Source organism: Elephantulus edwardii, unplaced genomic scaffold (genome assembly GCF_000299155.1).
Source record: "Elephantulus edwardii isolate Elephantulus edwardi_28Jun2011 unplaced genomic scaffold, EleEdw1.0 scaffold00010, whole genome shotgun sequence".
NCBI classification, from domain to species: Eukaryota; Metazoa; Chordata; class Mammalia; order Macroscelidea; family Macroscelididae; genus Elephantulus; species Elephantulus edwardii.
In genome coordinates, this window is record NW_006399760.1 from 31,056,396 (window position 1) to 31,072,956 (window position 16,561).

General features: G+C 37.3%; 1 protein-coding gene across 1 annotated transcript in view; it reads left to right on the plus strand.

The window, feature by feature from the left end:
• Nucleotides 1-10,221, plus strand: part of GALNT5 (UDP-N-acetyl-alpha-D-galactosamine:polypeptide N-acetylgalactosaminyltransferase 5 (GalNAc-T5)) — an 85,622-nt gene extending 75,401 nt beyond the window's left edge. The window contains exons 8-10 of the mRNA XM_006880787.1: nucleotides 3,359-3,439; nucleotides 8,304-8,465; nucleotides 10,081-10,221. Of these exons, the coding sequence (XP_006880849.1) occupies nucleotides 3,359-3,439; nucleotides 8,304-8,465; nucleotides 10,081-10,221 (384 nt within the window). The remainder of the gene's footprint in view (nucleotides 1-3,358; nucleotides 3,440-8,303; nucleotides 8,466-10,080) is intronic.
• The last annotated feature ends 6,340 nt before the right edge of the window (nucleotides 10,222-16,561 follow it).

The window sequence follows — 16,561 nt, forward strand, 5'->3', positions numbered from 1 at the left end:
TTAGCTATAATGTCCCTAGTACCACGACCTCTTCTAAATCAGCCTGCACATCTGGCAGTTCTCTGTTGACATATTGTTCCAAACATTTTTGGATAATTTTCAGCACAATCTTGCTTGCATGTGATATCAATGATATTGTTCAATAATTTCCACACTCTTTTGGGTCACCTTTCTTTGCAATGGGAACAAATATTGATCTCTTCCAGTCAGTTGGCCAGCTGGCTGTCCTCCAGAAACAAAAGTTGTACCTTGGTCCTACACATTCTCTCTACTGGGAAGCCATCCGCTTGCATCAGCACCAGGTTGCAAACAGAAGACAAGTGGTATTAACCCACAAGAAGTCAATCCTGGAGTGGAAGTTTAAGAGGCCTTTTTCTCAGGATCTTCCAGGAAAAGAAGCTGTACATGAGAGTTTTACTTAAGAACTTTAAATTGAAGTCATTCTGCATCATAAGAGAATGACAGCAGCATGATATGGTCAGAATCAGAGGAATCCTGATTACTTGAGACTTAGGACATCACATCAGGGGCTGGTCAATGGGAGACGGGTGTTGAATGTTGTAAGCAAAAGCAGGAAGGGTTGGTGGTGGAGTAGGGAAAGGGTGGATTTAAAAAAAGCCAAAACAAAAAACAAAACCCCAAAACCCAAAACCAACCAAACATGTAGCTGGGTGGGCAGCAATATTGAATATTGGTCTTTCTAACTGGTAAATGTCTTTCATTTACTCTCTTCTGTAGAATGCTTGTCTGTCAGATACAATTATATATATTTAAAAATTGAGACAGACTAGGAAGAAGGATTGGTCATCCAATTCTGAAATTACAGACCTTCGAAAACCCTATGTACAATAATAGGCATAGATAAGTAGTAATTTATAAAATGCAATGTATATAAATGATTGTATAAAACACAATGTATGTGCATGAAACAGTGCTTATGAATGAGTAAATGCAAACCAATAAAATTATTAGAAGGATGAAACGATTAAATGGTGTACCCTAAGAGGCCTAGGTACAATTATCTAAAAAGAAAAATGAAAAATTAATAACAAAGTTACAATTCTTTAACATTTATAGACCATTTATATGCATATAAAGATGTTTCTCCAGTAATTTCTGCCAGTTTTTCAGATGAAGTGGGGGAGGAGTGAGAGGGAATGGAAAATTTTTCTCTCACCTTTCAACACCTGGCGGAAGTAGTGATTGTGGGAAATAAAGATATATATAGATGGATATACGTTTTAGTTAAACCAGGGATCTCCAACCCTCTTCTGGATAATGGTAATAGGTAAGATGCCAAAATAAGGTCTTATGGTAAAGCAAATTCAGCAAATGCTTATAGCACATTCACTCTAACATTGCAAAATGAGAACCAGCACACAGGAGGTTCTGAAAAGAGTTTCTGAATAAGAACCTGTTTGGCAGCACTGAATCCAGAATTTCTCCTACTTGTTTGCAGACAGAATATAATCCACAAATGCACAATACTTACATTTACTGCTCTGAGGACCCACAGAATGATCAAGTCACTATTTCCTTTCTTTAAACCCCAGGATTATTTTGCCTTCATGAATTTCTATGACCTCTCCTCTCTAAATTTCTCAACTGTTGAATTCTGGACATTATGAGTATTCACATGTACGGAGGGTGGATTGCTTCTCCCTCCCCATCCACCCAACTCCATTGTTTGTCATTTTAAATTGTGAATAAAGCTTTCTTTGAGGATTTTTTTTTTCATGGAAATGTCATCTTTCTAGCATTGTTTGATTATCTTTGTGCCAGGCACTTGAGAAGAACCAACCTGATATTTATTTCTGTGTTTGTTTTTGTACTGCCAGGGTCAGCATTCCCATCTAATACTAGTAATGAATTTGCGCATCTCAAACCCAATGAAAGATTAGTGTAAGGTTTTTGGTTCCCAGGAAGGTTTTTCTTTGAAAAATCAGAGCCCAGGGCAGTGTAATCAAGCTTCCTTGTTATTTTTTTTTGTGCTAAAGGATGAAATATTTTTGTAAATTAGAGTCCCTGGGTAGCTCTCTGCTACAAATGATAGACAGATTGATAGTCCAAATCCACCTAGAAGCCCTCAGAAGACATGGAACGACATGTAGCAGATCTCTGTAAAAATGAGGTCATCATGAGTCAAAACCCACTCCATGGTGGTCAATAATAATAGGCTATTTCCCTGATGGCCAAACCGTTCCCATTTCAATGTTCATGTACCAGATCTCAATTTCAACTCTCTGGCTTATCCACGACTACATTTTCCTCTTCATGTGGCTACCACCCCTTTCTTAGCAAAAAATCCCGAATTGTTTTTCTACATTCTCTGGTTCTTGAAGATTCTTTTTCTTTTCTTTCAAGCTAAGTGATGCATTTAAAAATGAAAATCAGCTAACTAACCATGCTCTTGGAGTTTCTGGCAACTGGGGGAGTTGCAAGACCACTATCAATTCAGCACCCTGGAATCAGAGCTCTGTGGTAATCACCTCAGAGAACCGGAAGGGAAACAAATAATGTGACTATCTAAAAGACTCTACTACTTCCCAGCTCAGGAGGCTCTTCTGAGGCATATAATATAAACTCCGTCTGCACAGAGCTTATAGAAATCTAAATTGCACTATTAGCCCACCCTCTCGTTAGCCCTGTCTCAGAATGTCAAAGTGGGTAAAAGATTCAACATTTTTCTGCATTAAACAGTGACTTATAGAAACCTACCTCCATATTTGACCCTGTAAATCCATTAAAAAGCTGGGGGTCTGCCAGGAAGGGCCTGTAAGGTTGGCTCTGTGTTAGCTTTCGTGACTTTCCTGAAATGAATTGTAGCATGCCTGAGTCATTAGGAAGATTCTGACAGGGAATCAGCTGTTCTCTGAAGGACTCAATTTATCTATGATTCAGTGCCTGAGCAGTCAAATAGTCGGAGAGGTCAGCCAGGGAACAGAACTGGTAACTAACTGTTGGTTTGATTAAATTGCACGGATGTGCATTGACTTCTAATATATGCGTCAGAAGAACTCGAGACAGGAAAATAGCTACTTTTCATGCCGTCGTTGGCTCATTCCTCATTCCGCATTCCAGGCAAGGGTTAATTAAAAGCTTCTGTTTGTTGGCTCTGTGACTGGATCACAGACCTAAATTGACAGATTGAAGCTGTACTTTAGTAAGATTACATTATGTCTCTGTTACAGCTAGCAACCAATAAAATTGTATAGTGCTAAGTAAGGCTAAGCTATTCACTTAGCTATCTTTTAACCTTATTGTGCTTTTATAGTCTGTGTTCTCTGAACATGTCTGAATATCTTGTCCTATTTAACCATTTTTTTAATTAATTCAAATTTTATACTTTGCTTCCTAGCTTATTAATGTGGCCTTGGGTAAATGTGTTTCCATCAAAAACACTACAGCTATTCTGGAAGACTGTGTTGCCAATAGCAAGGTATGCCACCCTGGTTTGTTTTTGGTGTTTTTTTTTTTTTTTTCATTTTACCTAGTTTAGTTAATATCTAAGAAAGGTATTATACCAAGTAATTCATCATTAAATAAATTAACCTTCCCTCAATATTGTTATTGTTGGTGTGTGTCATCAAATTACAACTGACCCATAGCTAACGCTCCAGTGAGTTTTCAGAGGCAATAGGTCACATTGGAGGAGATTGTTCATCCTTCTCCCATGGAACAGTTGGTGTATTTAAACTGCATTGCTCAATAGGATCCATAATTAGCTTCTAAATTTCTGCATCATCAGAAAGTTAATGATAAGATGATACACATTATATGTAAAGACAATCACTGAGAGAGAGAATGAAGGTTGAATACCGGAGCCAACCCACCAGGGATCCAGTAGTGGCCCCAAAGCTTGCAGATTACTTAACATTTGGATAAATGGGAGTAGTAATGGTATGTGAGGGAGCTCTGGTAGCCTAGTGGTAAGGAGTTGAACTGCCAACACGAAGGCATGTGGTTCAAATACATGGGAAATACGGGCAATCTCTCTCATGCGTATTTACTGCCTCTAAAAACCTGCTGGAGGGTCAGCCATGGATTGGTTTTGACTTGACTATAAAAACAATGCAACAATAGCACACACAGCTCTAAAATTGTCTTAAAAATGGGATTAAGTTACTATTGGAATTAATTATAATTATGCTTCCTGTGCATGTAAAAACAAAAACCTGACATTTAGACCTCCTGTTATAATATTTAAAAAAAACAACCCACACAAAGCAAACTCACTGCTGTTGAGTGAAAGCCAACTCATAGCTGATCCTCTGTTTGGTTTCTGTGAAGCTGCTGGTGGATTCAAACTACTGGAGATGGGGATCTTTTGTTAGCCACACAACTTCTTGTGGACACCAGAGTTCCCTACCCTGTTATAACAAAGACAACAATGTGGAAAATGCCACGGAACATATGAGCATGTTGTAATAACAGAAAATAAACGACAGAGTTTAAAATCATTATCTTAGGAAGAAATCAAAGACTCTGTTTCTATCTCCCATCCCCCCTCCCGTGTTCTTCTGCATTTTGAGGGAGTGACGGAAATCTCATAATTTCTGACCCGTGGTCCTAGTAAAGGCTTGGCAAGCTCAGATGCCAGTGGTTACTGGTGGACTTGACCAGAGAGCAGAGCAGGGACTCGGAGGTGACTCGTGAGTTTTCAACTTCCGCTCTAACGCAAATGCCCTTGGAATTCTGCATTCTGTGGGGACAGTTATCTGGTTTGGATGTCAAATGAGATTATGAGTTTAAAAAAAAAATGTGGCATCAGTTCAAAAAGTGCAGATAACTCTTTGTTGTTGTTGTTGCTGTGTATCATCGAGCCAGAACTGACCCATAGCTGCTGACCCTCTGCCGGGTTTTCAGAGCCAGTTTACTGCATGGATAGAGACCGCTCATCCTTCTTTTGTGGAGCAGTTGGTGGATTCAAACCACATGCATGTGTGATTGCAGTGCAGCTTCTTGCCACTAGGCTACCTGAGCTCCCTTAGTGGAGAAGGTATTTGATGATGATGATGCAGCCTTGCCGAGACTTACTCGTTGCTTTGATTTAATGATATCGGTTTGAGGCTCTGGTGGTGTCGTCTGTAGGGAGCTGTGCTCCTAACCCAGAAGCTGTACATTTCCATCATTTTGAATCCAGGAGGAAAAAGGAGCAAAGTAATTTCATAACTTTAGAAACTGATGAAGGGATTTTGTGAGTTAGAACTGATTCTACGGCCTGAGTAAGCGGGTGAGTGAGTGTGATATCGCTTGTATTTTTAGTACACCCCACGTCAACCTCTTCAGTTTGGCACATACAGTTAAGCACTCAATTAAGCTGAATGACTGGTGGTTCAAACCCACCCAGAAGGGGTTTAGCAATCTGTTTCCAAAAGTTCAGAGCTTTGAAAACACTGTGGAGCAGTTTTACTCTGTGTCTGTGGGGCTGCCATCTGTTAGAATTAACTCAACAGCAACTAATACCACCACCTTAAAAAAAAAAAAAGAAGACGCCTTGTCATTTCTAATGCGGCTCTATTTCAACAGTGATTTATGAATCTGAAGCTAAAGGAACCGTGTCTTAATTTAATTAGAAAAGGGATGAGGCAGACATAAGAAAGAGAAAAATACCAAAAGTCAATTGAAAGAAATAATTAATATTTAGCAACAATTTAAAGGTGAGTAAAGTAATAAATTGTAGACATTAAAGAATGTAATTTTTGAAGGCTCTGATCAGTGTAGAAGCTTTTCTGTGCCTTCTAGATAACCCACTATTGCATCTGAAAATACGAATTGTGTTATAAAGAACCACTGAGTCTCTCCTGGGGATGCTAGCACTCCAGAGCATGAATCATACAGCTTCTGTCTTCCAACCATCCTTTCTGGTCATATTGCTCATTTCTAGCATCTGCCTCTTAGAGTTTGTATGAGTAATAAATAGTAAAGGAACGTGAACAATTTTATTGTATTTCCAGCAGAATTAATGAGCTTTACTACCAAATTGCAGAGTTTATTTTTTAAAAAACAGAGATCAAAAGAAAGAAAAACTCTAGATTGAAACTGCAAGTCTTACCTTCAACTTATTTTTTAAAGAAAATCTCCTTAATGAACTTTAAAACCAAATAGAGTAGTTATGAGTTGTACTCAACTTGACAGCACTAATAACAACATATCACCTGACAAAGTACTTTGTGACAAAGTAGTCACAACCTACTGTTCAGTAGGTTTGTGGTGGGACTGAAATTCTGTGTTTTCAACTAGCTCCCAGGTGATGCTAATGCACAAAATACAATGACATACCTGACAACCAAAATTAAATCTCAGTTATAGTACAAAAGATCCAGTGTGGAAAATGTATACAAATTTTATGAACATTGTATGTAACCCAGTATAAAATAAAAATAATAATAATAATAGGGTCTTACAGCAGCCAGGAAATCAGGAGATGAATTGCATTGGGAAAGTCAGCTGTGAGGGACCTCTCAAGAGTACTGAAGAGCAATGACGTCAGGCTGGAGACTAAGGTGAGCCTGATCCAGGCTATTGTCTTTGCAATTATGTGATATGCATCAGAGAGTTGGACAGTGAATAGGGACGACAGAAAGAGAATTGATGTCTTTGAGCTGTAGTGCTGGAGAAGAGTGTTGAATGTACCATGGACTGCTAAGTGAATAAATAGGTTTGTCCTGGAGACGGTGAAGCCAGAATGCTCCTTGAGGTTAAGAATTCTGAAGCTTTGTCTGACATACTTTCAGCATGTTGCAAGAAAGGGAGGGACTGATCCTTGGAGAGGGACATCATGTTTTGGAGAGTGGAGGGATGGCACAGTAGAGGAAGACCTCGATAAGATGGATCGATTCTGTGAGTGGAGTGGTGGGAATCAGTGTGTTTGAGACGGCGAGGTTGGCACAGGATAGAATGGTGTTAGGGCTCTTGTACATAGGGTTGCTATGAGTCTCAAGCAACCCAATGGCACATAACAACAACAACAGTAGGGATTTAGAAAAACTAACAAACAAAAAGTTTTATTAAATCTCAAATGCATTGTAACTGACTTTTAAGGTAAAGTAATTTATTTAGATTTTTACCAGCCTTCTCTTTATTTTTTCCTAATAGGTTCATATTAGGAAATTTCACTTTATTTTTACCCTATTGTTTTGGAAGACAGCACATTTTCCACAGCTCCAGAACCTAGAAGTAAATTGACGTGGTAGATAATATTAGGTTATAAGAACCCAAGGAAATACTTACATAAGTACTGAAAACCTAGCTCCCTGTCCTGAATCAGTATTTATTTTAGACATTGATAACTCCTCAAATTGAAATCATTGATAGCCTCACTCAGAGAAGTTCCTACAAAATGGGAGATATTAACATGGGATAACTAGTATAGTCCCTAGAGAATTGCAGCATTAATCCAAAGCCCACACTTCTCTGTTGGTTCATATTCACCAGCAGCTCCATTGGAGAAAGAAGGGCAAATTCCTCCCATATAATTTACATTTTGTAAAATCCACTGGGGAGTCAACTGTGAGTTGGATCCAACTTGACAGCTTTGAAAAGAGTGCGTTAACAGGAAGATAGAATTTTGTTTTTTTTTAAATCTTTTTAACACTAGAACAATATTCCTGGGTCCACTTGTCAACCCAGCCACTGCCATCAAGTTGACTCTAATTCATAGTGATCCTGTAGGGAAGAGTTTACAAAGCTACATGTCTTCATGGAAGCAGACTAGCTCCTCTTTCTACCTTGAAGTTGCTGGTGCATTTAAACTGCTGACCTTTTGCTTAGTAACTGGATTTTTAACCACTGTACCACCAGGGTTCCTCCCAGCTGTCACTAAAGTCTTAAATAAGGAAATACAATAATTCTTATTAGGAAACTATGAGTTGTAGCCCCAAAGGCTCAGACAGTATTTAGCAATATTCCAATACTTCAAATACCTAGGTTTACCAAGAATTATTTCCATTTCAAGATAAGGAATTATATCCATTTCATGATAAGAACTGATTGTGCTAGAATTTTTATTATTACAATCAACTTTGCTTGAAGACTTATTTGTGTGCCAAACATTTAACATTTTGCAGTCATGACTTTGACCCTCTGAGAAAAATATTATTACTACCTAACTTGAAAAATTAGTTTAGACATTCTAAATCATTTGCTTGTTCTATCAGAGCTGAAAGTAGGCAGTAATAAGATTTGTATACACAACATCTGGTTACAGGATTTGAATAGAAAACATTTGAACCACTGGTAAAGCAAATGACTGACAAAATCCCTCTCAATGTTTGTTGTCTTGTTATTCATTTGGCCCACAGTTCCAACAATTTAATTACACCTGGTTAAGACTTATTAAACATGGAGAATGGTGTTTAATGCCGATTCCTGACAAAGGAGCCATAAGAGTGCAAGCCTGTGATAACAGAAACAAAGGGCTAAGGTGGCTGCATAAATCAACATCAGTGTTTCGTCCAGAACTGGTAAGTAAAATATCTGTACCTCTTCTTTACCACAGATCCAACTTTCAATCAAACAGGACATAAAAAATCTCATTGTCAGTTTCCTCAGTCAGAAGCTTTAAACGTGTTTGTGACAATAGCACAGTGTAAAAGTTCACACAGAGAGACAAATAGATATTTTGGCAAATTGTCGAGTCTGCTCTTTTCTTTCACAGAATCTCTCCCACACCACTTTTATGTTACATAAAGGAACCAGGTTCTTCTGGTTATGCTGCTACTGTCATTTATTTGTATTTATTATATATAATTATTATATATTATTATTATTAATTTATTTTATTTATATTTATTTCAAAAAATCATTTGCTTCAGCCAGTGAACAATTCAAAAAAGTAAGGGTTATTACTAAAACTGATTCTCCTCGTGTACCTGAAAAGGTTATAGGGAGAGGCTATGGGATAAAGCAATAAAGGGCATGCTTCCTGCAATACCTGTACTTTAGTGTGAATTTGTTCTTGTTTCTGCTTCTTTACTCCATGAAAAGACTTCTGAGGGTTTGCAGAGCCCTGGGCTCCCCGCAATGTCTGGAGCAAGTCTTCAGGGACTATTGCTCTTCCCATCTTTGCACTCAGTGATGTTAGATTAATAACTTGAAACTAGATGTAGAAATTGGGAGGCACTATACGAATCAGGGCATATTGTTCCAGACAGAGATCCAGTTAATTTTAGCCAGAACATCCCTATTCACTCTCTGTGTTATCTCAGTCTTCCCGAAATATATTTTAGCAGGACACACACAAAAAAATAACCTTTGATGTGGGAAAGCAGTTTGATGGAAGTAATTTCAGATCTGTCTTCTCACAAGTCCCAATAACCTCACTTTTAGCCACCAAATCCACTGATTGCATTGGGTGTTTAGGGAGAATCATTTTGACCAGAGCTGCCGTCAGAGTAAAAGCCTCTTTTTTTTTTTTTTTAATTAGAGTTGCCTGTACTCTTTCTGATGTCATACACGGATATGCTTCTTTTCATAGCATTTTCCCCTACTCAAGGTCCAAATCTATGAACCTGAGTGTCACATTCTCAAATCTTCCTCCCACTAGGTAATTTCTATTGTACTCCTTCAAGAGAATTGTTTATTTGGGGGAAGAAACATGAAAATTTTTAGTATACAGCTATTAACGTATTTTGCAAACTTCTGGAGAAAAAGATGCCTAAATTTTATCTTATGAATAAATTCTATCTCACCTTCTTATTTCTATGCCAAGAATGAGAGAGCAAGAGAGAGAGAGAATGAGAATAAGAAGATATTCATTATTTCCAAGAGGGAATTAGTTATTAGATATCTTAGGCTGATGATGAAAGTTTAGGGAAACAGGTAGCCCTTAAAATAATAATAATATAGAGTTTATTTACAATTTGCCTGAGTCCTACTGAGATTCCAAGCCTCAATTAGATAACTTTTCCATAGGCTCAACTTTGATCTCTATTGATATTAAAGTCTGTGTTTATATTATTTCTTTAGGAAAATTCCCATGGAGTCACCAATATACTTATAAATTGTGATTTCAATTTCTTGAAACCTTAGTTATTAAATTCAGTCCATGATTAATTGCCAGATTCCCTTTCTCTTCAGGTGAATCACATTGTTTTTGAAAACTATCATCAGTTATTATGCTTAGAAGGAAATTTTCCTCAGAAGACCTTGAAGGCAGCTCCTTGTGACCCAATGAAGCCAAATCAAAAGTGGAAATTTGAAAACTACTATGAAGATTGAAGAGGAACTGGTGTTTTTGTCTAGTAAACCCATTAAAGCCAAAACCCCAAGCCTTTTCCATTGCGTCAATTCCGATTCATAGTGGTTGCATTTTATACAGAGTAGAAGAGTTTTCCATAAGGTTTTTCTGGCTAGAATCTTTGCAGAAGTACATGCTGGGGACTTTCTTTCACAGTGTTGCTGACTAGGTGATTGACTTAAACAGACAACCTTTTTATTAGTAGCCAAGCTTACCCTATTTGTGCCACACAAGACTCCAGTAAGATCATTATGTACTGTGAAAAGAAGAGTAAACGTGGTAGCGGTGTTTAAAATTTCATTTTAACAGTGTTTTAAGTTGAAGATGAAAGAAAATGACACAACACTTGGGACCCCAAAAATGGGATACTCAAGGAAGCCATTAAACTTTGGGCTAGAGTCTTTTGACAGAATCATGTAGTCTTTGTAATTGCTTTCAACTTCCCAGTCCTCTCCAGAACTCATCCTACAAACTTGCCCCACAATATCCACTTTCTGTAGTTCTAGAAATTAAAACAAACAAATTTAAGGAAACATAAAGGACTCCTTATGGCTGTGTTTGGTAATATCCAGTTCTGTGTATAGACAAATAGATACAACAAATGAAAATCTGATTATTTGTTTCAATCAACAAGAACTGCCTTAGTTCCTATGTCTAGAGAGACCTCAGAAAAGCATAGCTATTATCTTGACAAAATCTCTGTAGTCCATATACACATTTGTCTAACTGTATGAAATACATTAATGGCAGAATTTCTATCTAGAGTGTCATAAAAAGTCTTTTCTTAATCTAAGAAGAGGCTTTAAAGTGCTTATTCAATTCAAAGCATGGACATTTCTTCAGTTCCTTATTTTGTGCTTTGATACCTGTATTTAAAATGAAAAATTTCTTGTACCAGAAAGTTTCTGAACTTTTGTGGATATTAAAAAAGAAAGTAAGAGGCCAGATTATGGCACAGTAGTAATACACACACACACACACACACACATCATTGGATCAATTTTGAGGTGGGACTAAATGAGAAGAGTTGAAATAAATAAGGTGGAAACAGAGAGCAACCATACCTCAGGGAGATTGGAGGTTGTTTTCCAGACCCACACAGTAAAAGGATTGTGAGTGACATGAACTTTTGGTTTCCTGATGCATATAAAAGTTATATTTATGCTATAATTAATTGTACTATAGCATTATGTCTAAAAATATGATGTATATACTTTGATGAAAAATAGCCCTATTGAAAAAAAACACACCACCACCAAAAAAACCCCCTCTAACCACCAGTTGAACTTTTAACATGTCATAATAATTTTGCTGGTGGAGGATTTCACTTCAAGGTTGATGGCTGCTGACAAAATTAAAGAAGCTTTGGTAATTTCCTAAAATAAGATAATAATGATGTTTTGCTGCATTGATTTGTCCTTTCATCTCAGTGAGTCTATTGTAGGGTTATTGTTTCTTGTTGCTAGGTGCTTTGGAGTCAAGTACCACTCATAGTGACCCTATGAACAACCGATCTGAACCCTATCCTATCCTGTATCATCCTCACAATCTCTGACACACTCAAGTCCATTGCTGCAGTCAACATGTCAACCCACCTGTTGATCTTCCTCTTTTTGCCACTCGTTTACCTTCCCAAACATGATACCCCTCTCCAAAAAGTAACCTCATCTAGCAACATGTCCATCCAAAGTATATGAGGCAAAGCTTTATCATCTTTGCCTACAAAGAGCACTCTGGGGTTGCACCTTCTCCATTACATGTCTTTTTGTTCTCTTGACAATTCATAAAATCTTTAGCTCTTTTCTCCAATGTAATTCAAAGGCACCAATTCATCTTCTATCTTTCTTATTCATTGTCTACCTTTCAGATGCACAGCAAGTGACTGAAAGACCATGGCCTGAGTCAGGTGCATTCATACTCACACTGACATCCTTACTCCTCAATAATTTAAAGAGGTCCTTGACTATAGACTACCAGTTCATTATGTCGCTTGGCCTCCTGATTGCTGGTACCCAGTGTACTAATTGTAGAACCAAGTAAGATAAATTAATTGACAGTCTCAATCATTTCTCCAAATGGTATAATGTTTCCAACTGGTCCAGTGGTGAGGATTTTTGTTTTATTAATATTGAGATGCAACCTATATTGAAGGCTGTAGTGTTTAACCTTCTGCAGCAAGTGCTTCAAGTCCTACTCACTTTCAGCAAGCAAGGTAGTCTTATCTACATAATGAAGATTTTTGAGGAGTCTTCCTTCAATCCTGATGTTTTTTCATAGAGTCTAGCTTCTTGGATAGTTTACTTAACATTTATATTAAATAAGTATGGAGAAAGGATACAATCCTGACTAACACCTTTCCCGATTTTAAACTATGTCCCTTTCTCTGTTATTACTTGGCCCAATTTAAATATTGTCCCATCTCAGGGAATAGAGAGAACTGAGGAGATGAAAAGAGACGAGAGAACAGCTATTAATCGAGCATTAAGAATACACAAAACATTTATGAAGTTTGACATTTTATAGGGACATAGTTCTTGGTGTTTCAAAACAGTAAGAAAAAAAATCAAATATCTTGAATTACAGGTTACAGATCAACTATCACTATGATTATATAAGCTATAATAATATTGAAAATATTTGAGATATTATAAGAATTGCAAAGATATGACACACAAACTTGACATAAGCACAAGCTATTGAAACAATGGCACTAATAAACTTGCTTTATGTTGGTTTGCCATAAATCCTCAACTTATGAAGCATGTGCATATACATAACACAATAAACTCAACCCCAGTAATGCAAATTATATAATAAGGTTATTTTAAATAAAACAAATTCCTATTTTAGATTTAGCAGCAATCACAATTATGAAGTATACTAAAAATTGACTTGAAAGGATTTAAAATTAGAAATAAGGAAAGGAAATATAATGAAATAAGAGAAGAATGAGGTAAAAACCATCAGGATGATTAAATAAAAAGGCTACCTCAATTTATGTAAAAAAATATCAAGTAATAGATATGAGTTCAATAACATTGACAATTTTTTGAGGGGAAAGTTCTATTAAGTCCTATTGATTTGACTTGAGTATATGCTCTTGAGTAAGTCAATACTTAACAAATACCAGAAAGAATCTGAGCTATGTAATCTTTTAAGCCCTTCTTGGGATTTTTTTTTAGTTTTTTTTATTTATTTTTTCATGTGTGTACCGTCAAATCAGATCTAACTGATACAGGAGATTTGTTGCTCCTTTTCCAGCAGAGCATCTGGTGGATTCGAACTGCACACTTCTGGGATTGCAGTGCAGCTTCTTGCCAGTAGGCTACCAGAGCTTGCCTGTTTATTTATTTTTTAAATGATGTTCAGAATACAAGTTTACCATCTCAAAACCTCAGCCCCAGTCAGTGAAAGAAGTGAGTTAGAATTTGAGTTTCCTGAGACAGTGCTCATTCTACCATCCCACCTACCTAAGCAGATATGCTTTGGATGATTCCTAAGGGGTCGGTCCCTAAAAGATGATGGTGTCAGTTCTCTTTGGGTTGAGACAACCTCACCTACAATAACTCCATACACAGTGGATTGAAACTCTGCTCAGTCCTCATCATCCCAAGGATGGACTGAATGTCAGACTGTGACAATCTATAAACTTTTGATTGACTGATATTTCAGGATGTCCTCACTCCTTTCTTCTTGAGGCTTTTCTCTTTTCATTTTCCTAGTCTGAGAGTTTGACTAAAACCCATGCTGCATCATGTTGTTTGTTGTTATGTGCCGTCGAGTCGCTTGCGACTCATAGCGACCCTATGCACAACAGCCCTAAACTCCACTCTGTCCTGTGCCAATCTCACTGTCTCTGACACTCCCATCCCAATTATCCCAGTCACTGAATCAATCCACCTCATAGAGGGCCTTCCTCTCCTGCGCTGTCGCTGCACCCTCCCAAGCATGATATCCCTCTCCAGGGACCGGTCCCTCCTCACAACATGTCCAAAGTATGTTAGATGGAGCCTCAGAATCCTTGCTTCCAAGGAGCCACCTGGTTTAACCCTTTCCAGGACAAATCTGTTTGTTTTCCTAGCAGTCCATGGTATCCTCAATACTCCTCTCCAGCACCACAGCTCAAAGGCATCAATTCTCCTTCTATCCTCCCTAGTCATTGTCCAACTCTCTGATGCATAACAAGTGATTGCGAAGACCATAGCCTGTATCAGATGCACCTTAGTCTCCAGAGAGACACCATTGCTCTTCAGTACTTTGGAGAGGTCCCTAACAGCAGACTTTCCCATTGCAATGCACCTTTTAATTTCCTGGCTGCTGGTGCCAAGACTGTTGACTATGGAGCCAAGCAAACTAAAGCTGTGTACATAGTAACACATAAATTTTTACTGTGAGATGGATGATGGTTACACATGTGTGTATTGGCCAGAATCAAACTCCATCCATTCTTCCTGCATGGAAGGTAAGAAAGAATTCTCTGCTGCACCAATTCCCCAAAGAATAGCTTCTTTATGTGATTGACACTATATTCAAAGCCTTGATCTGTGGAGCTATCAGTAAGTCTGGGTATCTTTAGTTCTGATTTTTTATTTTAATAATATTTTAATTCCCAATTAATTAAAAAATAAAGCAGAGTTGTAACTAAAACTGAAAAGGGTAAACAGTTTTGCACATTTGTGTCAGTAAAAAGGTGTTTCATTCAGATTAGTAAAATGAGATGATAAAATTATCTTTCAAAGAAATGAAGTAATACTTTTCAAACATAGCCAATATTGCAGAGAGGATGAGGACAGGGGCTAGATACCCATTTCCAAAGGATGAATTAAATTACTGACTGAACTGTAGATAACAGGTGCTTCCTGTCATTATTTAGTAAATGAAAAAATTCTACCTTAGTCTATAGACTATTTCAAAAAACAGTTTTCACAAAGAAAACTGTTCAGAACAACTGTTCCATCAAATCCATTTTTTAAAAAAGACAAATTATGTTTTGGATGAATATATTATACACCTACCTTAGGTATACCAGCTGGAAGAATTTGAATGTTTTTCTCAAAAGAATGTTCTATGGTTTCCTCAGCGTATGCTCTCCCTGACTTTACCTTGATGTATTTTATTGAAGCTATTTCTGAATCTATATTGTCAATGTAACAAAAGATTGTTTTCATACATCACATATTTGTTCTTGGATAGAATTTTAAAACTCATTTTCACCACATCTTTTCTCAGTTATTCTAGGTAAGGATCTAATCACTAGTTAGGAATCTCTATGGGCTTAACCTTGAGAGTACTGGCTAATTGTTAAACAGCCTACAAACATTTTCCAAGCATTGTGGTTTGCAGAAGGATCTATTTAAAGGCATCAGTGCTGATACAGCTAATGACAAGCCCTTGCATGGTACACATGGGCATCTTAACAGTCCTGGGTTCTTCAACAGGGAGCTGTATTGCTGAGGACTTCAGCGTTTTTCCTGCACTGGTTTGGCTGATTGTCTTGTCTTAGAAAAAGAATCCTTTTTGTCTTGTTCCCTTGAGCACATAGGTAATCCTGATACTACTTAGTAAGACTTGTTTGATCAAAACTAGGTTACTACACTATCAGAATGTTTCTGAACCTACCAGGTGGCTGAATTGATTTCTCCTTTCAACATTTACCCAAAACTTCCACCTCTCTCTTTTGAAAAATAGCCCAGCTTTTGTTGGACAAGTGATACTGCATCACCAGCATCAAATTCACTCAATTCAATTGGCCAACATTCAATTGGCCATTATTCACAGGACTACAGCTGCCATGTGCCAAGATCACAAAGTATTGTTAACATCACTACATCAAATTAGAGAAATATTCTCTTAAATATTGAAACAACTTATTTCTGAAACTACATTAGAAATTATTAGAGGGCATCTGCTGCAGTGTATGGGAATTTGGTTTTCCTAATCAACTTTGATTTCATGAATGCCTTGGAATGATTTTTGAAGGAGTCTTCAAGCAAGAGAATGGGATTGAGATGCACCACATGGTACCATCTTTATTGTTCCAATTTAATGTTTATATTCCTAACACAGGGGGAAATGTGCCTCAGATGAAATTTGCTTTATCTTAGATAAAAATAAGGAAACTCTGATAAGTGATAGGTAAATAGTAGGGAACCAATTATGGTTAATTTCCTACTACATAGGACGTTTTAGAAGCTTAATGGTAAGGAATAGTGCTATCAAACCAAATACTGGTAGGTAATCTCCTCTCTTGTAATTTATAGTCTCTGAAAACCCATTGGAGGGTCAAGTATGAATCAGTTCTGATTTAATAGAATATAGCAA